At 35.1% G+C, this 22,937-nt stretch overlaps 2 protein-coding genes across 2 annotated transcripts; both read right to left on the bottom strand.

The window, feature by feature from the left end:
• Positions 1–1,912: 1,912 nt before the first annotated feature.
• Positions 1,913–4,240, bottom strand: LOC136806828 (adrenocorticotropic hormone receptor-like). Its single transcript, XM_067063408.1, has one exon. The coding sequence runs from the start codon at positions 4,033–4,035 to the stop codon at positions 3,133–3,135; it is 903 nt and encodes a 300-aa protein (XP_066919509.1). The 5' UTR covers positions 4,036–4,240; the 3' UTR covers positions 1,913–3,132.
• An 11,389-nt stretch (positions 4,241–15,629) lies between these two features.
• LOC136806821 (interferon regulatory factor 8-like) lies at positions 15,630–22,240 on the bottom strand. The gene is made up of 9 exons (XM_067063401.1): positions 21,862–22,240; positions 21,437–21,609; positions 21,046–21,101; positions 20,894–20,933; positions 20,150–20,178; positions 19,808–19,856; positions 19,602–19,618; positions 19,148–19,343; positions 15,630–18,814 (listed from the first exon to the last, which is right to left on the bottom strand). Exons 1-9 carry the CDS (start codon positions 22,170–22,172, stop codon positions 18,153–18,155), a joined length of 1,533 nt encoding a protein of 510 aa, XP_066919502.1. The 5' UTR covers positions 22,173–22,240; the 3' UTR covers positions 15,630–18,152.
• Positions 22,241–22,937: the final 697 nt, after the last annotated feature.

Genomic DNA, 22,937 nt, shown 5'->3' with positions numbered 1-22,937 from the left:
TGTTTCAATAAAGAAAAAAAAAAAAAAAAAAAAAAAAAAAAACAAAGAGAAAAAATTACATTTTTGATTTTTAAAAGTATTTGCACGTTTTTTATTCAGTTCTTTCTATAGATTGTAAAATTTGCACGATTTGCCATAGCCTAGCCCTACGGCAAAAAGTTTCAGTCTTAATGGCTGCAGTTTTTGAGAAATTCCATGCTTTTCATTGTTTGATCTGTCAAAGTTGAACTTGAGGGAATCACCTTTTCAGTAATGAATCTAAAAAGACGATTCCTTAAGGTGGTCGTTAACACTTCTGAGATAGGATCATCTTTTTCGGGTCGATTTTTCAATTTTTGGTTTAAATTAAAGTTTGAACCTTGCTAAACAATATCCCGAAGTTTTATTTCATATAAAGAAGAGGAAAGTCGAAAACTTTAGGTTTTTAGACACGTACCTGGGCAGATTTTGTGGTCCGCCCCAAACGCCCACTCCGCCGCCCGCCACGAAAATTGCAATATTAGCCCTTCTGGTTCTTGGAGCGACTCCAAATTTTTACTGTCGCTACTTAGAGCCACAAAAAACATTCCCGGAAAATTTTACACCGGTACTGCTAATAGTTCCGGATTTATGACAATCAAAACAAACCCGCCATCTTGAATCTTGTCAAATTTCAAGTGTGAATTTTTGGTAAAGGGAATGGCTGTTTCATGGCTTATTTTCTTGTAGTAGTAAGTGATGGTTTGATGCTTCCTTTTTATATAAAGAGCTTCTCAAAACTCCAAGGAACATTTTTACTTGATAATCTTTCTAATTTCCTTCCCATTGGGATCAAATTTCAGCGCCACACAATGTGCGACAGGTACGTGTAATGTTTTTTCTGTTTTCTCTCTCTTTTTAGTTATTTAATTGATAATTTATTGTTTAAAACTTCCATAACCTCTTCTTGAAGCTAAAAAAATTTCACTCAAAACACAGTAGGTCAATATTGTAACATAACTGCCAAATATCAAAATCTAACTCCATCTGGTTGTTGAGATTCTTCTGCCACAAGATTTTGATATCTATTTTTAGAAATGACCTCATGACCCCCGTCTTTGAAATTTCTAACATTTTTTTCTATTTTTAGATCAAGATGATAATGAAGTATCATCATACAAAATTTCAACAATATATCATTTATACTTTTTGAGATATTTCAATTTGAATATTTTTTGACATTTTCAAAAAGTTTGTTAACGACCACCTTAAATGCCATGACAGAAAATACAATGGAAAAGCTATCAAAATCGAATCCCTCATGAGTAAATGCCAAATTACAAATGCCAGTTGGTCTAAACGCAGCCATTCAAGGCAAGTTGGTTATCTATTATTTTTACATCGTTGATTGAATCGAAATAATAGACAGACTTTATGTTATGATTCTCTATCACTGACTCTTTTTAAAAAGCATTGATGATATTTTTTAGTTGTGTTTTCAACGACGAGAATAAAAATATCAACTTTGAACTTCATCCAAGATCTTGGATGGTCGTCATGGTTACTTTTGTCTGCGTTGATTGCGCGCTGAATAGAATCTGGATTGGTCGGCACAGCGTCGATATATGATTTCGACCCAGTGCTTTTCACGGTATTTGAAAAGCTGATAACCGATATTGATGAATGACAAAAGGGTGCAGCAAGATTAATTTGGGTGTCTTTGATTTTTGATTGTGTATCAATAGCATACCGTCGCTAATCTAAAAATAGACATGGATTTTTATGTTTGACTGAGATTCAATCCCATCACCCTTTGCGTTTATTAAGCTTGCACGCAAATTACACTCAATTACAAAGAAAAAGTAATAACTTTCACGACTTTTGAATTAAGACGAAAAGGATTGTGGGATTGAATTTCGGTCAAATGAGAGAAGTAATAATCATGACGTTTGCACGACGAAGCGCTATTTATGACTTCTTTTTCAAAATATTAGAGTAAAGCATGTTGTTATGGTAGTTATTCTCATTATAATCCCCAAAAATTGGGAACTGGGTAAGTTTATTTACATCAAGTTGTAATATACTATGCAAGTCTATAAAAATCTTACAAATATACACACATTACACATTCTACCTTAGAGCGCATGTACATCAGAGGAGCCCTCCTTTTAAATTGACGCCCTGTCCACTACAAAAAGTTTCTACCAGGCCCGACTTACCAACCATAAAAGTGGGGAGGCTGAAGGCTCAAAATGAGATAAAAATCGCTAGAAATTTGAGAACAAAATCTTATTTGCTCTTCTAAAGTGTGGAGGCTGAAGTCTCCCCAATCTCCCCGCTTCTGTCGGGCCTGCATAATAAAGAAGCCACATTTTGTTAAGAAAGTTTTAGGAACTAACTTTGTCATATAAATAAATTTATAGGAGCCTGAGAAAAGAAGCAAGAAATCAACAGCCAAGAAATATTCAATCCTCTTAGAATTGGCATCTCTGTGGCTTAAAAATGTTTGCCACTGGACTATAATTGAAACAGGGGAAACAGCGTGTTAAAACTTGAGAGGCAATGATAAACGATTCAATCAGCTAAAAGCAATATACGATGCGCTTGTTTTAGTTGTTAGGGCGTGGCTCTAAGTTCACTGTAATTATAATGTTGATATGTTTAGAAAAAATTATGTACAACTTTTTAATATTATATAATTGAGATGTATGTCGAGGTCTTCTAAATTTGTAAGATTTTACCACATAAACTATAAGAGTCAATCCCGCTAATACAAAATATTCTATTGAATATATATGCTCTACCAGCGGTAGCTAGAAATTGGATATTTTTTCCTACTGACTAGAATAAAGCAGTAAGATGTAAGGGTGGTATCATTACACACAGTCACTTTTTAGTGTGCTGTTAGTTCATAAAGTCTTAAAGTTCTTTGAGGCTCGTTCAATCTTTGTCGGACAGAATGCAACATATCAGAAATTTCTAAGCGCTTTGACAATTTTGAATCTTTTTTCATGCATTGAATTTTCTTTTGTTAGTTTTCTTACCATTTGCAATTCATTGAACAAATTCCCTTTTAGTTGGGACGTCTACTTGGGACGTTGCCTTCAAGCGCAATACTCCAGTCAAAAGATACGCGAGACTTAAGGTAACCACACGAAATAAAGATGGTAGCTTCTAAATCTCACTTCGTTCATCATGTATATCGGTTGTGACTGTGTTACTACTGCGTGTGTCAAGGAGCGCGTTGTTAGTGTCCGATCGTGTTCGCGTGATACTGTGACGGCGTGAACGTGACTCATAGTAAACCTTAACGAAGTAGATGAACGGGTTGATGAGAGAGTTCAACGTGATGAGGAGATTCGATGAATGGTGGTAAAGGTCGGCGTCCAGGTAGCCGACAGTGATCGGGAGGATGCAAGCGACGAAAGAAATCCCGATGAATAAGCATAAGATCGTGAGACGTCGCAAACGACGGTCTTGTGATTCATTGCTGAAGGTCTGCTTGTTTTTGCGACGTTGTTGGAGTAGAAGGTACGCGATGTAGACATACGTGACGAATACTAAAATTGCAGATCCGGCAAATACAACACCGCGAATAAAGGTACCGATTTCTTCTTGAGTTGATAAAATGTTGAGGGCTGAAAAGAGGACGGTCAATGTTAATGAGAGACACCAGATTAAGGAGATGGTACCGCATTTCATTTTGAAGGTTGTAAAGATATAATATTTGCGCGGGAATTTGATTGCCCATAAGCGTTCAACAGCAACAGAAATGACGTGGAAAATAGATGCGAAGATGGAAAATACGAAGACAGAATCAAAACACATGTCGACGATTTTGCTGAAAGCCGTTTGTTCTTGGTTCATCATACCGGTGAGGTGTTCATGCATGATGTAAGAGTCGGTGAGAAGCATGACCAACCCACTGATGAGATCTGATATGGAGAGACTGAGCAACAGGTGATCAATACGGTCAATGGATGACCATTTACGGAAGATGATGAGTTGCTGAGCAAAATTGGCAACAATGACCATCACATCTAAAACGATGGCTGGGATGAACCATTCTAAAACCATTATGGTTGTGTTCTTGTTTTCTTTGTATGATGTAGAAGTTGCTGTTAGATTGATTGATTGAAACTCCTATTTGAATGCGAGTCTGACTTCTTGTTGAGTTTGTAACTTACCAAATTTCCAAATGATGAAGTTTCGAAACAGTTTTATTTGCTGATCGAATTATTTAACTTGACTTGATTCCAAGCGGATTTGATTTAATTTTGTTTGCACTAAACGAGAAAAATGCCAAAAGATTCATTAAGAATATGCAAACATGGTATAATTTGATTGTTAATCATCTCCCCACTTAACTGTTAAAACTGCACTGAACTGCTGAGCTCCAAAAGCTCTACCAACAAGGGAAAAATATAGGTCTTGACTATTCAGCAATTTCAAAATCCTGAAACCCACTTTAATGGGGAAGAGATTATGTAAACTTGAGTAATAATAAAGGGCTGTTTTGGTTTTAGCAAAGAGTTAATTGTCCAGGTCAAGTTATTTAGTGATATTAATCTAGGCCCCTTTGACCTTAGATTGCTAGTCAAAGTCCATGGCTGTGAATGAAAGTCACGCTAATTCGGATTTAATTAAAAAATTAAAAAATAGCTACAGTATGTTTTCTGAAATCAACGGTAGTTTATGTAGTTGATGCTGTCTCATTTGACGTTCACCTCCAGGTACCGATGAAAGTCTCTTGAAGGTTCTTCGCTTTGATTTCAAGCGGGTAAAGAAACAAGTTTTCAATTTAGTTGACTTTCACGCATTGCCCAATAGTTGTTTTTTTATGTTTCTTTATGTTTACCTTAATTTTATAAGATAAACGGTATACTCTCCTATTCGATAAGAATCGAACTCCCCTTTGAAATTCTGTTCACTTAAGTGTATACTATTTTTTTTCTACCATAAAGAAACTATGACAGTGTTACCAGATTGGTTCTCTTGAGAGCGGTTTCCACATTGTAGCGAAAAGGAGTACACAATTAAAACGAATCGACTCATCAATCCAATAAAACTAAAAACTGCAAAAAATGTCGAATTCAATCCCTAATTTACACAACTCTAAAGCTTTCCAAATCTCACTAAAAGTGAAGTGAAAAGCGCGGATAAAAACTCAAAATATCAAAGTAGCGATTGTGTGACTGTATTTTCAAACCCTATTCATCACACGAATTAGCGTTGACTAATCAAAAAATGTGAATATTGAAAAGGGGGGTTTTCGAGGTTTGTTTTTCTTTGTTTTTCATCTTCTTATCAAATACTTATATGCAAATCAAATCAAATCAAAGATGAATTACTAAACGACACACACAAAAGTTTGAAAAGCGAATGAACTCATTCAAGGATTTTCTCATATTACAAACGATACTTTTACTTTTCGAATGGTGTTTTGAAACTGAAGACATTTTAAAGGAGTATCCTAATGACGTCATAAAAACATTAAATCTGATACTGATTATTGGACATGTATCGATGTTTTGCACACCACCTAGTTTTCAACAGCCTACGTGACCTGTTGGGCCCCGTCCCCATGGGAGAATTTGGTGAAAATCATCCATGGTCCATGGGAGATACTCTAAAAATAACATTTCGAATTTCAGCTTAATCCTTGAGCTGTAAACAAAATAATTTTTATCCCCAATCGAATTATAATTGTCTTTACCTACTTACTTCAGTAAAAAATTTCCACCGATTTATTGAGAAAGAGATGTTTTCTTGGATATCTTATCCAGGGAAAATACAATCGTATCAAAAAGTTATTACGAAGAAGCCAATACATACAACTTTCATAATCTTGTATCAATCCTTTCGCGACACCGTTTAATATAGCCTAGACTGATGATCAATCGACTACGCGCGCGACGAAAATAAGATGTAGCCTACTTAAATTAATTTATGTATTGTCTCAGGTGATTAAAAAACTGTTTACAAAATAATAATATTTACGAAAAATAGAAAATGAAAATGAAGAAAACACATAAACAAAGCGAAGTAAAGACATAAATCTCTCGAAAACAAACATCTTTTTACGGCTACAAAATAAAGTCGCGGTTTCGAGAGAAACAATGAAAGATTCCTTCCTCGCTACATTATAGAAGCCCTTCACAGGGAGCAATTCAAAAGGGTTTTTTTTGTTCTTTTTGTAAAGCCCTCAATACTATACTGTTTGCTTACCAAACGCCGTTTGCCAGTTTGTTGTCAAAAAGTTCGTTTTCAATGAAGAGGCCTTTTGTTCTTCAGTTCTTCGGTGAAAGTTCTAGCAAACATGAAAATAAATGAAAAGGGTAAAAGGACTCCACTTTATTGAGTGATTGATTGATTTATTGATTCTTAAACACATGATAGATTATCTTCAATTTCATATACTTCTTCTCTTTATCATTTTTCGCGTATTTAGCGAGCCCGTACCAAATATTTATAATCTCGTTTGAAGCCTATCGACAATTTTGTTGAAAATCGGTTATACTTCTTTGTTTCTGTTTGCAGAGAAAGTTTTTTCCAGCACCTACTGACCTCAAAGACTCCAAAAATATATTTCATATACTAGCTCTAATGATTCTTCTTAAAGAATTAAATGGAACTAAAACAGTCTCTGGAATAACAAAGGTAGCGCCCCTGCGTAGAGGAGCGAGTTCATGCAAACACGTTAAGATCCTTTTTAGGAAATCGGAATAACAAAAGTGATTTGTAACAACCCGCAATTTTGACCCGCGAATGTCTAGAAAGTCAAACTGAAATTATAAACTGGACAGGAATCCATGCAGGTTTATGACGACCCGTTTTATCAAGATCTTTTGTGTGATCTTATGTAAACACACCCTTGTCTCACATCCCCAGTGGATTATTTTTTCTCGATGGCGTGGGAATAAAAATTCCTATCGAAATCCCAATGGGGATAGAAATTCTATTGTTCCAAGGTTAAAAAATTCAGTGTGCATGGTTTTGAAGTGCAACTTTTAAACATTGAATTTCAAATGGGGTGAAAAAAGTCAATTTCCCAGTGAGACTAAAATTCCAAGGCATTTTCCCACTGGGGACGAAACTTTTGCCAAATTTTCCAGTGGGGCCGGGGTCCCAGCGGGTCTGTGACACAGGGACACAGGGATGTGTAAACCCAATTTCAAACATCTTTCTGTCGAAATGTTAGATATTATGACAGATTTAGAACCGATAGTATATCAAATAAAATATAACCTTCTTCTAAGAGAAATTGACTTGAGTTGATTCATTTAATGAGAGATGAAAACTTAACCGAAAAAAGGGAAGCTTTAAACATGAATTGATAGAAATATATTCAAAAAGTCATGTTTATCTAACGATATCATTTTAAATTGCCGTCACTTAAGTTTTAGTTAGTTTTTAGGCGAAGCACACAGATAGCTTAAAAATGGTTATTTTCAAAGTTGGTTAAAATGGTTATACGTGTTATAATTTACCATAGTTGAAAGCCTTTTCCCTGTGCAGTATTTACAAGCGAATTCTCTTTGTCACTTATCTAGACTAGCAAGCGTCTGTCTTTCCTTGGACACAGGAACGTGGGAATAGTGCTTATAATAAAAAGTTCTTATAAAAAATATAAATTGCCGCAGGAGAGTGGATTGGAGTGAACATATAAAGAAATAGATCCCATTTCAAGTTCAATCTGCAGCGAAATGAACGGCGTGGTTTACTAGTCTATCATTCATCGGGCAAATCCCTTTAACCTTATTTACATACACTTGCAAGAGCGCGTGTCCGCATTTTCTAGGCCTTTCTATAAAGAGGGCGTGAGAATAAACTGCCCAGACAATGATTTCTAGCAACTATTCGCAAAATACTAGTTAGCCAAGATCCTTAGTAATTTTAGACTGTATGTAAATTGAAAATATAATGAAAGTTTGAATAAGATAAAATTAACAAATTCAGTCAGATGAATATATTTTTACACTTTGCACTTTTAGATTCTTTTCAATATCGATATCGATGGAGAAATATTTTCTTGGTAGTCGAACATCCCTGCTCAAAGCGTTACAAAAAAATCTAGATCAAAGAGTCACGATTATAGGACTTTCTTTGGGAAAAATAATATCCCTAAAAGTCCGAAAGGCGTCAAACTTTTCTAACAAAAACTATCTTTACCAAAAAACTATTTAAAACAAAAATTATTTCAGGGATGGACGCAGCTAGTACCCAACGGATGAAAATACCTAGAAAGGAATTTTGAAAAGGGTTCAATTCCGGTAGAAACACTCTGTTTTCAATTCTGTGAATTTCGAATTCAAGAAAGAAAGTCTCCTCCTCATTGCCTTCTGATAGCAAACCAATTTTAGGATTCCCAAATACTGAAAGGTTTTGTGAGATTCAAGCTCCGGTCGATTTCCGCAAAATTGAAATCTCGTACGACCCTCTTCAGACAGAGGTGTGATGTGAAAACTGTAAAAAACCATCAACCGTAAAAGGGGTTACGCACGGAGAACGAATCTTGTGTTTGCAAAGCAAAGCGAAAGGGATTCTATAGACGCCCCAAGCCCTACCAGTTATGTTAGAAGAAGTCGAGGCTATCTATCTGCTGCTCCTTTTTTCCAAAAATCCCAAATCCCAAACAAATTCCGAAAATCTAACATTCCATAAATCTAAAAATTACAACTTAAAACGGATCAAAACACAAAATACTGCGAATCTTGTGTTGATGACGTCATTTGGCCCAATCATGACATCCCATCACGACGACAATTTGTAACTGATATCTTAAAAGGGCGTCACTTACCTTTTTAAAAAGTGAAAGCTATGAAAATATTGAATGTACGCTTGAAAATAAACATTCGAAAATAATAGTTCATTGTAGCAAAATTATGAATCTTTTGCTATCTGTTTTTGCGTCTAATCAACAGTATTTTAAACGCAAAATCAAAAACAAAACTAACTTTTTGTGACATTTTACTTGCAACAAAGCAAACAGCACGATAGGGGGTTGCGAAATTTTCAGATTTTATTTTTCAAAATATTACAATTTTTTCTCACTTTTGGCATTATTATTTTGAATTTTGATCTTTAAATATTTCAATTTAGAGATATAATCACAGCTCCATCTATCAGCAAATTTATTAACTCCCGTTAGCTCCCGATGTATCAACCATAGAATTACACAACAAAAACTAAATTCGATATTCCTGATGACTAATCCCTGAAACTATCAAAATTCAAGAAACATTGAATCCGAAATTTCTGTATACTCTTACTACTAACTCTTAGACAATCAAGAGAGTTTGAAATGTTCTATTTGCTGTTCGAATTGTCCAAAACTATATCTTCAAACCTATTAGCCTGAATAGAACGTGATTGTTTTCTTCCAACTAAGTTCTAAAGGGTTGGGTAAAAGTATATTTCGCATAGCACTTTTAAAAGAAAGCGTGTTAATAGTATAATTCGTTTGGACCCTTTACAGCAAAGCGTGCCGATAGTGTAACCCACATCCAGTTAGAAAAGTCAATGAAATAATAATCACATACTGTAACAGTAAGTACTTCTAAAATTTTGAAGAGATTGTGTCCGTTACAATCTCCATGTCTGCTCCTTACACGAAAATCAAACGAAATAAAATTCTCAAATTTACATTTGTACATTGACAAACCCTATTTTTAAAATATTATATGTCTTAATACTGCTCTTTTAAGTAAAGATTTTATTTACAGCAGGAAATCCGAGGGCTGGATTTTAGAACGATTTAAATGACTGTTAAATACAGGCTTGTTGACCTTTTAATTATACCTATTGAACTCAGCTAGTCACACATTAAGAAATGAATCAAAAAGTCGCCAAATAGATTTGAACTTTGCATTGAAAACAGCAAGAGTTTAAGTGTTTGAAGAGTATCTTACACCCGATGATACACTTCCAAATAACCATATTGCGTCAATCGCTGTTATTTTTTAGAAAACTTTTAAATAACACTGTTTAGGGTCTGCACTGTTTAACCTTTTTAATTATTAACCCAGACTTGTTCTTGACTCGCAAACTCAAACCTGAACTTAGTAAAATCAAAAAGTGGTGCATGTGACTCTGTAGTCTATAGATATACTTCCTATATAAGAAATCCTTTTTCGCTAGAGGATGAGCAAAAGTCTAGTGGCTCTGGTTGCGATAACTTGAATCGACCATCTCGATTAACTTCCATTTAACTTTAACATTACCATCTTAACCTTAAAAAGCCTGAATTTATGTACTCCAATGTCAAAAAAGAAAAGTTATACGTGGGAGATATATCATAATCTTTCGAAGTGGGCATAGTTACGTGCGAAAGTAGCTACAACGCCCTCTCAACAAAAATATACAGTAATCTTTTTCACGCCTGATAAAAACTTTTAAAATAGTATTACCAACGTCATAAAGATGTTGAAAAACAAGATTGTTCCGTGGAATTGAATATTCGTGACTTTTCAGAGAAACATGAAAATTTGTTAAAGCGGTTGAAAAGCAACAGATATTTAGAAGCTTATCATGAAGAATTATTGACCCAATATCCGTTCAGAAAGTTCTTTTGCATGATAAATTTTTCCTTCAATTCTCTGCTATCTGATTTGGTTAATATAAATAACTATAGAATTAAAGAAGAGTTTAACAAGATAATATGATAAGATATTTCAGAAAATAAATAGCTTTAAGCCTCCCTCAAGGGACGTGCAGTGGAGCCAGTTAGAGCCAGCCCGTGTGGCACAGTCGCACAGACTGAAAAATTACTATTGAAAAATTAAAAACCCCTAATTTTCCCGTAGTTTTTTCTTAAAGGAAAATTTGCTCCACGCAGGAGGGCATGGCCCACAAAACACTTCACTACACCTTACTCTAGACTTTATTGATAACTAACCAACTCCTTTTCTCACAGACCCGCACTGAGACCTCTTCCAAATTGAAAAATTGGCCAAAATACCGTCTCCAGTGCAAAATTATTAATTTTTGTCGCGGCTGAAAATAATCAGATCAGTAAATACTAATTGCAAAATATTGTGCTATTTTTCCATCCCCGCTGAATTTTCAGGCTCAAAAATAATGGAATTCACACCCCTGCCATCAAAAAAATGTTGGAATATCAATTCCCATTGAGTTTTGGTCTGTTATTTTTACCCCCACTAGATGAAAAAATCCTATCAGGTCTGTGAGAAGGGGGTCACTTAATCAAAAACATTAAAACTTTTACTCCCAATTCTTTTAATGACATTTAGTACCTTCGTCTTATACATACCTACGGGCTAAGAATTTCTTCCACTTGGTCACTGAGACAGAGGTGTCTTCTTACTAACCGGATGATGCTTTTCCATCACCATTGAAACCATAGTAACTGCAAGGTTCAAAACATTGACTTCCGAACCCGAAAAGCTAGACTCGAGACTCCTGGATGGTAAATGAAGCCACTTATTTCCCGCACGTGGTTTTTACACAAACACCGGATTGAAAGTAAAATCTATCGCTACATTTCCCCCAAAAAATGCATTCATAAAAAAAACAAAGGAGCCACTAGATACAACCCGTCTTCATAATTGCGGCGGGTTCTAGACGTATGGATGGAAAATAAGTGACTTAACTTTTTCTTGCCTGAGAAAGATTAGAGATTTAACTCGAGCCCTTTGGGCTTTAAACTCAATGGTTCAATGGTCTAATAATTCCTTTTGAGTTTCATCGCCAGTGGCTATTCTACGATAAAAAAGCGACACAAGTTTACTGTCTAGACAAGGTTCTTATCAAGTAGAATTATCGTTAAAGTTCCCGCGGAAAGTGACTTTAGAAGAACTAAAAAACAGAAACTGTCGCAAATTTTATCAAAAATTGTTTCTACTTTAAGTTCTTTTCAACTGATGATGAGATAAATTTTATTCGTTGATTCATTTTGTTTAAGGTCTGTTGACATCAATCATTTTTTCGGGAAACCTTTATTTTGGTGTTATTTATTCAAGAAAATATACCTCATAGGTGACCTTACCAACACACTTCCGGCTGACTATCCAAAAAGCCACTCAAAAATCGAACGCTTTCCCGAACACTGATTTGGGCTCTTTTTTCTGTAAACTGCCCTGACGTCAAAACTCTGCACATATACATTTTCCCGCGTTTACTGACCCTCTAACGGACGATAGTGTCGTCTATTAATCATAGATTTATAAAGCCCGAAGGGCTAGATGGCGTGCTTTAAGCTCTTCCAAGCTAAAAAAAGTGAATATCGCAAAAAATATTGGTGCTATTGTTTGTTGAAACCCGCGAAGCTTTTGATTGGTCAAGCGCTGAAATTCTATTGTAATGTCATGTGACTTAGTTAGGATTTCCTTCCTAACTTCGGCACACTTTCCAGCAAAAGCACTCTATCTAGCAAAGCCTTTCGGGCTTTTATAAATCTATGCTATTAATCAGATTGATATAATTGTTGAGCGGGTAGTATGGAGCTCCAAAAAAGCACAAAATTCTTTTCGCGAGTCCAGTAACAGAACGAATAAAACTAAAGAGAAAGCTAAAATAAATTCTTACAGCCTGGAAAATATGTTTAAAATATCACAGTGTTTCTTTAAATGTTCGAAACAGTATCCTTTTTTATTTATTCACGTCGTCCGGCTGACCTGCCTAACAAAGAAAAATTGAATTGAATAAAAAAGTGAATTTAAAACATATATAAAGAGACACTGGGTAATGAAGGTTTAGCGAATAATGAAGGAGTCATTCCCCTCCGAATAAAGTCTCAAAAACAATCTAGTTTGGACCTCCATCGAATGTTGTGATGATGTCACATGATGAAGATCATTTCTTCACTTATTTGTTATTGTTATCATTTCGCTTTGTCGAGCTTACAGAATCTTTTTTGAAAAGAAGGGAAAATTGAAAAAAAGTTGTAACAATAAAAGGCCTAAAAAAGACTTAAAAATATATAAAGATAAAGTCTTATTTTGGTTCAGAAAAAAAAAGATCTTTAACCAGCTTTATTTTCGAACAAACTCGTATGCGTGCCTGTATTAGAAAGATTACAAATCACTCAGAAAACATAAAGTCACATATCCCACACGCGCCAGCCAGATTTTATAAATCTATTTGTATTCAAAGTTTTTAAATCTTTTACAGACTTCTGAGCCCCACCTACGACACGCGAGTGCCATATTGTTCGAGACTGATTCTCGCCCGATTAGGGTGTTTAAGCCTTAGGATTAAAACTTTTTGGAAAAAACTTATTTAACTAATTATAAGACAGAGATATAAAGATAAAAAAGATTTGTCGAATTCAAAAATCGATGAAGACTCTAATAAGAAATCATTCATTGATAAAATCGTTAAAGCCTGTCTGAACTCAATCAAATGTCAGGTTTTACAAATGACCTGGGCGAAATGCAAAAATTTTTAGATTTCAATGACTTCACATGTCGCCAGCTACATAGGCCATCGTGCTCTGATATCGACAGACTTGGTTTAAATTTGGGAGGTTGGTTTGCGGCTACAATCAGTACCATAATATATTGGCACTTTTGGCTAATTTACCATTTTTCGAAAATTGAAGTTCGAGCGAGAATGTCAATTCCAGGCCTTCAACTTGATTTCATCGATTATTTCGATCTGGGAGGAATTTATTGGTTTCTAGGCTATATTTCAAGCCCTACTGGAACATTTTTGAACTTTTGGATCCTCAGATCCTAGGGTCCTAAGTTTTAAGTCTAGCGTTAAAACTCAGAGTTAAAACTCTACCCTTCGAAACTACTTTAGAGCACTTACAAACCGATTGTGGTTTCAAAACACCCCGGTGAATTTCCCTTTTGTGACAAGTATTTTGTGACTGATTGTAACTAAACGGGAATCTGTTCTTCATGGAGGCGCAATAAGAGCCCTGATGACCCCCGTTAAATTGCCTATGGGTTGGTCACAAAAAGCAAAGTAAATTCAAACCAGTAATTTTCCTGAAAATTTTCTTTGTCTTTAAATTCCAACCTTCCAAAAACGAAAGCAACATTTTACCAAGACAGCTCAGCTGCTCATAAACTTTTGATTGTTTTCTGTTTATAAATTTAGCTTATGAACGCTGGGTATAAATAATCTCTAAAGTCGTGACTAAATATAACTGCAAAAATGATTAATAATAGGCATTTGTCCCACTTGTTTATACTACATAGAATGACAAACTTACTACTCGACAAAGACCACAACTTCTTATCACTTCTGTTTTTCTTCTGGGCCATTCTGATATCACTCAAAAAAATGTTTTACCACCAAAATAAGGCGAATAAAGCCATTTGGGAGCAAGAAAAGGGGGGCTTGTTCAAAGATGTAGAGCCTTGTTTTAGATGTGTTTAAAATTTCCATTTTATCATCACCCTAAGTGACACTTAAAACACCTAGAGGCTGATGAAAAAGCCAAACCCGTACACCCGTATACTCGTGTGTAGAAAATGGTCCAAATGAGGAAAAACTGAAAGGACCTACAATTCCAATTTATTCCATTCGTTTTCATCATAATCTGTGATCGGGATTGCACTACCCGGATTTACTCCATCACACTACGACCAGCCTATCCACCGGTGTTAAGGTTTTTTGTGATGAGAGAGCCCCGGGGTGGGGGGGGGGGCAGTAGGTTTACTAACTGACGTCATGTGCGGCGAAAAAATTACCCTGAGTATCAGAGGTTAAGTTTTCAAAGAATATATTAACCTCTGAAGACCAATAATAGAAATTTTATCACGCATGTGTCAATCTAATCACTGTAAAAAGAATCAAAGATGAAGAGCAAATATTACCTTATTAATGTCTAGCAGACTGTATCAGTATGCAGTTTACTATTTACGAATTCCCCAGAAACCTCCAAGTGTAATTGAAATGAGTTTCTTTCGAAAGAAATCTTTTACATGATTTCCAAATGTATAACAGTAGTTACTAAACTATTAATGTGAATTGTGTTTTCAACGACAGGAATAAAAGTATAAACTTTGAACCTCATCCAGGATCTTGGATGGTCGTCATGGTTACTTTTCTCTGCGTTGAATAGAATCTCGATTCGTCGGCACAGCGTCGATATATGATTTCGACCTGTGCTTTTCACGGCACGAAAAAATGGCTTTTACAATCGCACCCTTACAGTGCAGTGAAAATTCGGTGAAATTCATACCATTCATTACAGTGTATTTTTCTCTAATTTTCAACTCTTTTAGAGCAAAAAGATCCGACTTTTCGGGCAAACATTTGCAATTTTTCCTGGATTTACTGAAATACCCTACCCTTACAGTGCATTTCTGCATTCTGAAAACACACCCTTAAGCGCCGTACATATCCGTCGGTCAATTTGCCTGACTGTCCCTTCCGGGCAAGAAAGAGGCTGTGATATAGAATACCACGATTGAAAGACATACAAACTTCAGTAGAAATAATCATAACGTATGCGACGCGGAGTACTATGACCATGTTCAGAAGTTATGATTTTGTATCACTCCGAAACGAAACGATTTCAAAACAATATGTGTGAACGTCAAAAAAATAAGATGTTAAAAAGCAAAACAGATCGATACCATTACTCTCAACTATCGTAGCGATACGAAACTGTGACGTCTGAACATGCTCTTAGTGCGAAAACGTGCCCAAAGTATCAATGGCTTAAGCGAAGAAAGGGAAATAATTTTTAGATCTTTAAATCTAGATTGAAAAATTTTGAGTAAGTTTTTCAACATTTAATTTGATCCTAAGTACAGTACAAAGTAGAGTTAAAAACATATCGAGTAAAAAGTAAGATAATATTCATTAATATACAAAAAAAGACCAGATAATATATAAAGAAAATTCAAAAAATAAAACTTATAAAGCCTTTGCAAACCCTCTAAAGAAAGGTTTCAAAGATTTTGTCCACATTTTCGTCAGACTGTTGTGTGGAAAGACCTGACATTTAAAAGTAGCCAAGATGACATTTTTAAGAAAAATTCTATGAAAAAAAAATGCTTAAAACTAAAAAATTTAAACGATGCACCAATTTGTATTGATGATATCCTTGATATGCCTCTAAGTCAAGATGGTGTCATATTTTCTAACGGAGGCACCCGCAAAAAGATTTTGACCACCGTATTTCCCGGATTTTTTCGGGTGTTTCCGTTAGAAAATGGCTCACGGATATCAAGAATTCCTTACGGCAGGTCATACAGAGGGAACATTAATCCTGCAAAGATCTTAGCAAATTCACTGAATATTACAGAGTGTCATGTTTATTCTGCAGCCAATTAAATATACATGAAAATGATGTAATCTTTGAAATATACATGAAAATGATGTAATCTTTGAAGTCGCTACAATGAAGAATATCACTAATACATCAAATTAAATGTTGCTAATTTTAAATAAAAAACTTAGAAAAACTTAAAAGAAAATTGTACCCTTCCTTGTTAGTAAACCGTATAAAATTCGATCAATGATAATAAATACATTCTTCATGGTTTCCTGGAAATTATTAAAAGAATAGTCACAAGACAAACTGAAAGCAGAGTATTTGGGCAAAATTGTCCACTAAAAACACCATAATATGAATCATAAAGGTCAAAAAAGGCTTAAATTGTGCAACGACCACAGAAAAGTATAAAGTTCAAGGACCTTTGTTTCCAAAATGTTATCTCAGGTGACCCAACGCTAAAATTAATCCTTGTGATAGTTTATCGTTGAATATTCACTTTTTACTAGATCAATGATGTAAAACTATGAGGCTCGTTTTCTAATTCAAGTATATTCAAGAACTCTTCTATCTCAGCTATGTCGAAATTTTAAGGTTTCTTCATTTGTTCACAAAGCAGTCAAAGTCTTACGCAAAAATTGGATAGCCTCGCATTATTAAAACTACTACAAAATGAACTATAAGAAAATAACTAAAAAGTCTAAACTACTAAAGTATAAAATAATGTTAAATTTGAAAATAAAATGTAAAAATAATATCACAGAAAATCTATTCGTTACTCAAGCCTACAGTTTGAGTGCTTTACCTGAGGAAGAGTAAAACTTTACGCATTTTCAGTATCAAAACATGAATCACGCAGGATTCACAAGCAAAAAAATCAATAAATAATTTCCAAGAGTCTCCCAACAAACCTTCTTTTGAGTAACTGTTTCCTCTTGAACCATTACCATCAATACTAAGTGCTACATGACTCAACCGATGGAGTTACGACAACTTACGGAGTTATTCATACGAGAAGTCCTTCCAAAAACAGACGAATAGATATATTAAAGTCAATGAAAAATTTATTGACTCCCAAATATGGTAAAAAATCGTTTTTAGTAAAATGCATTAAAGGGATAGGTATTACATAACTTTTTGAGTATGAGAGCCACAATCTGATGAATCGTTTTTAGTATGAACAACAACTACATCCCATTCTGTTGAATGAAAAAAATGAGTTACCAGCATTATCCACAAGACAACCTCGAAGCAACGAGGATTATTCATCATTATTATATATTTCCAAGTACCTTAATGCCCTTAATTTTCGCGCACCCCTTAAAAACGACATTTCACGCACCCTTTAATTTTCGCGCATGCCTATTATTATCAATTCTCGCGCATCCTAAAATTTGTTTCTCTTTACATATTTTACATACTTTTTTCTGGCCGTTTTCTAGTCAAATCCTCATAAAAAAGTCTCCAAAAGGCGGACACTCTAATTAGCGAACACTAATCTGTTTCCCCAATAGTATCCGCTAATTAGAGGCTCCACTGTACTATGAATAACATATTTTTATAAAAAGTCATGATTAATTGCGAGACACAAGTTATATTGCTTCTTTTATGACTTTCTTGAGTATCTTGTTTAAAAGTATATCATAAAATACAATTTAAAACTATTTTGAAAAAGGATCTAAATTGATTTTCTTTCGAAGATTCTCGACAATACCTTTAGACTAAGTGACAAAAAATTCCTTATTTGCTAATTCGCGCACCGTTTAATTTTCGCACGGCCTAGTGCGCGAACATAGGCCTTTTTCGCGCACCCTTTAATTTCCGCGCAGTGGCAGTGCGCGAAAATTAAGGGCATTAAGGTATGGAATAGTATTACCAAAAGCATACCAAATGCCATTAAAAAAATTCTTTAATATTGTCATTGTATTAGTATTTTGTATAATTAACCAGAATTAACCAACCAACATATTATTTCAATGTCCAATTCAACAATTATCTAAAGTGGATTAATTCCAGTGTTATCAATGCTTAAGCCTTCAATTTGTGCGGCGATAAAGTCTAACATGTTAGGATCGGATACTAAGATATCATTGGTTTGTGATTGCACTTGATTGATTTGCCGTTGCGCGAGTACATGTGTCACGCTGACGTACACAAACAGGTTACTGATGGATTGCTGATTCGGGCACCGTTGCGCGAACGAAAAATAACGCTCAGCGGTCGGGAGTGGACCTTGCCCTTGAACGTATTGCTTAAACTTTGGTAAAAAGTCATTTACGTAATCGAAAATAGGTGTCGTGTGCTCACGAGGTAACTCTCGAGGCTCTATACTGGGCGTCGTCGAGTCGGAATAAAAAATCTTAGCTCGACATAGACGGGTTGCCAATATTTCTCCATTCCTAGCCTGTAACACGAGCCCTCTTTTGGTCATTTCTAGAACATTGATAATCTCTGGGTTCTGACTAGGAGGGAAATAAATTTGCTCAGCTTGAAATGGCCCATAAATGTGGGACACGACTTCAGAGGCGTCTTGGCGGACCACATCATCAGGGAGGGGCGGTGGCGGATTGAAAGCGATACGTAGACCGCGCGGGTTGTCAACGACTTTCTCGCCCATTTCATCACCTTTGTAGAAGAGCTTGACTTTGACAGCGGTGACTGTAACAAAATGAATTGTTGAAAATAATAACATTAAAAACAAAAAAAATTACTTTAAATATGAATGAACATTAAATAGAAAAATGAGGCGAGTCAGTATTTGGCAAGCCCTTGATGCTAAGGAACTATCATTGGTATAGAAAGGATCCCTTTCAACCCGAACATGTTAAATCTTTTTTGACCCTCTCCGACCAGTAGAAAACTTGAAAACCGACCCTCGAGGGTTTTACAAAAACCAAAAAATTCAATTTTTGCCTGGAAATTCCTCCCACAGGAAGAGCAAGAAAACATCGTCGGCGTTTTAAAATGTGAAGATTCATCCGCTACACCTACTTGAGTTTTGGTTTAAAGCTGGTTGAAGAGTTGTCAATTCCGGTGTTGCCTGAGGTTGCATTTGTGGTGATGGTTGCATTTGTGAAGCAGCTGGACTACCAGGTGTCTGCATATTGGATTGTTGTAGAGCTGCTAGGTTAGGGTCAGGTGGGTTGAAATTGTCTGTTGGTAGCATACCAGAAGATGTTTGAAATTCCTGTAAAGTAATAACAGGGGTTTTTAGATAAAATATGGAATTTTGGAAAGTTATATGACTTCTACAACAACAAGAGAAAAGAAACAGATACAATAATTAATTGTAAAAAAATATATATTATAGGTCCTTATCATATTAGGTTTGCCCTTTTCGACATCAATTTTAACCAAAAGTTAAGGATAGGGATAAGTGGAAAAGCAAATATGAAAGAACAAAATTTCAGAGGGAACTGGAACTGAAAATTTATGGTCAACTTACGTCAATGTCGAAATCAGCTGAAAGAAAAAACAACAAGTATTCATCATAATTGTGAAACGAATCGGACAAAAGGGAAAACATAGATTTCTTATAAATAGAATTCCTTGAAAGAAGTACATGATCAAATGATAACTGTTTAATTTAGTATCCAGCGAATTTAATAATCTGAAGTGCTATGGTAAAAGTTGTCCTGTAAGTGAACTTACGAATTTCAATATCAGGGCTGAGTTGAGATGGGTCCATGCCACCTGGGAACTGAAAAAATGAGAATGAGTTATCTATATGTATTGATAGGGTACGGTATATCAAAGGTTAAAGTGAAATCCTTCATTACATAAAGGTTATTCTCACTAACACAACAAAAATAATGGTCAGATATAATGAATAGTAGGGGGCCAAGTCTTAGGTCCCGTGGCAACTTTTATAGAACTAAACGAAACATGTTCCATTTTAAAGTTTAGTATATAATTAGGCTTTTTTAAGAAGAAATGAGATTTGTGAGAGGTAAACGAAGGCTTATTAATGAAACTAAAAACAAAAAGTTTTACCTGGTAGCTGGATGGGTCTCTGTAGGCTCCTAAAAGATGAAGTGAGTTTAAGTCAGCGAACCTGGGAGTAAATGAGTCTCATCACATTTTCTATTTGGGATCTGATGATGAAGGGTGATTGCTAAGGTGAAGTGCTAAACGTACTCTAGATCATTTACCACTACAAGGTCGGTCATATTTAAAAGTCTACTCCACTTACTTAGTTGGTAGTGATGAATAAGCTTGTTGAAACTTTCTCGACTCGTTCGCTATAAATTGAAACACTTTGCCTCACTCAAATCTGGGGTACTTCTCAGACAGGAATTTCATACACAAAACGCATTCCCTATATCAAAATAAATTTTGGGGATGCTCGCAGCCAAATAGCTAGAATAACCAGCCACGGCAAAAAAGATCCTTGTTTTACTCATTAAGTGCCACTGGGAAAATGAGATGGTTGAATTTTTTTTCTGGACCCGTAGGTCTGAGCCTGAGAGCACTTTGCACGTGCGACCTGTTTTTTTACCCTCAGCCCGGATGAAAAACTAAGTGGATATGTTTTGTATAGTTTGAATGTATATGCGCATTTGAAAGTTAGTGATGGCATTTGATGGGTTGAAATGGATTTTAATCAAAAGCTTCAACTGCTTAACTTGGATTTTAGCTGCTCACAGAAAAGAAAGATATGCAGTAGACAAAAATACTTTTCAGTAGTTGTGTTTCTATTTCAAAAACATTACAAAGGGGATGCTTCATAATACGTACCAGGGTAGATAGGGCTTGCTCCAGGCATCTGTGAGCTTTGCTGTAAAAAAGAAGAAAATATTCATTTTAATTTTATATTTTTGTTTTTGGAAAAGCTTTGAATAACCTTGCAGCATAGATTTCAATACATACAAAATAAAGCACATTCTTACACCCATATTGGATCCCATTGCATTTTGCTGTCTTGAACTTGCATTTTGGTCTGTTTCTGAAAATTTAAAGAAGAACAAAATCAAGAGTACAGTTCTGCTAACCTTGGTATAAAATATATATTTCACCTAGGGGTTAGCCTGGTGAGAAGGTGAACTTGGATGTATTTTGTGTTTTTAGATTCGAGTAGAGAAAGTACAATAACAAGTTTAGTATCGTATTTGTGGTATATTTAAGTCAAAATAGTGTCCTTTGGATTACGAAAAGTACAAAAATCAACCCTTTATTTCTAAAATAATTAGCTCGAAAACTGTAATCTAAGTTATGGATTCTCAGAGGAAAATTACGTAATTATAAGGATTTCAATTGTTAAAATCTCTCTCCTTTCCAAACCTTTTCTTTTGAATTGATAAACCCTGTAAGGATCATCTCCTTCAGTTTGATGCAAGTTGCTCAACTCTACAATATCCTGAAGTTTGGTCAACGCGCATCGAAAACGTGTCTTCCAGGTGGAAATATCTGTCCTCTCTCCTTCATTCCATTTCTTTGTGTGCAATGCCCAATTCCTTGATGAATCACACAAACAAAAATGCAACTAATTCTTTCACAACAACATATTTTTACATAATAAAATTTAATGAGACTCAATTAGCTAGCAAAATATTTTCATACCTCTTTACCAGGATTTACAGCGAAATTTATTTAATGAGACTTTCATCTAAACACATTTAATACCAAATCTTGTCATTCAGTGGTTTAAACCATTAAGGGAAGAAGATCATTAATGTAGTGATAACATATTGGTCATAGAAATATACCTGAAGAGCATAGCATCATTGTATTCATCAACACCTGGTCTTCCAAAATGTTTCCATGGTATCTTAAACATCATTTGTTCCTTATTGACCCATTCAAGACCTGGTGTTTTGCCCTCATTTATCTGATCAATCAACCATGGCCGGAGTCTTTGTCTTGGTTGGTTAGTTGCTGGTGATCCTGTAGCATAACTTTCAGGACTTCTGATGTTCATATCATAAATGGAGCTACCGATGGAGGAAGCTGGTGATGGTACACCTACACCATATGGTGATGCCATATTGGTGTAGTTGGCTGGGGAAGGGTTATGCATTTTATTGACAGTTCTTATTATCTTTTGTTAATTCAAGATTCTAAAAAATAATAACGGTAATCTAAATAATGGATTGTGGCAGAAGATTTATAAGAATTACTCATAAGAATACATTGTTGAAAAATACAAAATACATTTCTGTCGTGAAATAAATCTTCATTATAGCATAAAAGTTACCTTAATAAGGGAAGAAATTTGGGAGGGAATTTAATTTGGCGGATGGCTGAAAAAGTTTTTTGAAGAGAATTTAATTTGACGGATCAGGGAAAAACTAATTTTGGTGATAATTCAATTTGACGGATGACAGACCAGCCAGGTCATTCATTTGAGGGCTATGCAAGTTTCCCTCCACTGATGCAAGTTTCCCAACTTCACGGTAATACTGTAAAGAATCTAACAGTTAGTGGAAGTACTTCGATTTTGTGAAGTGCTTTTTCGTGACATGGAACAAAAGAAAATAGCAAAAGAACAAAGGAATTACCCATAGCCACCATTTCGCAACCATAGGGAATCGCAAATTTACGGAAATGGGAATCCTCATATCGAATAAAGCATCTTCAGAAAATTTCATTCTTTCCCATAAATGCGAAAATGAAAAACAAAGAAGCTTTTGTTTTCTGATCGTCTTTTTAATCTGCAATGAAGTGTTATAAAATTCCTTATAGAAAGACACATTCTCCTACGAAGAGGCTTTTTAAAAAAAATGATGTAGAAAAAAGTTGTTAAAAAGTATGTCATTTTATCATAACAATTTCGTAAACCTAC

This window comes from Clytia hemisphaerica, unplaced genomic scaffold, assembly GCF_902728285.1.
Source record: "Clytia hemisphaerica strain Z4C2 unplaced genomic scaffold, Clytia hemisphaerica genome assembly, whole genome shotgun sequence".
Lineage (NCBI taxonomy): Eukaryota > Metazoa > Cnidaria > Hydrozoa > Leptothecata > Clytiidae > Clytia > Clytia hemisphaerica.
Note: the sequence above shows the minus strand (reverse complement) of the source record. Positions and strands in the feature narration are given on the sequence as shown.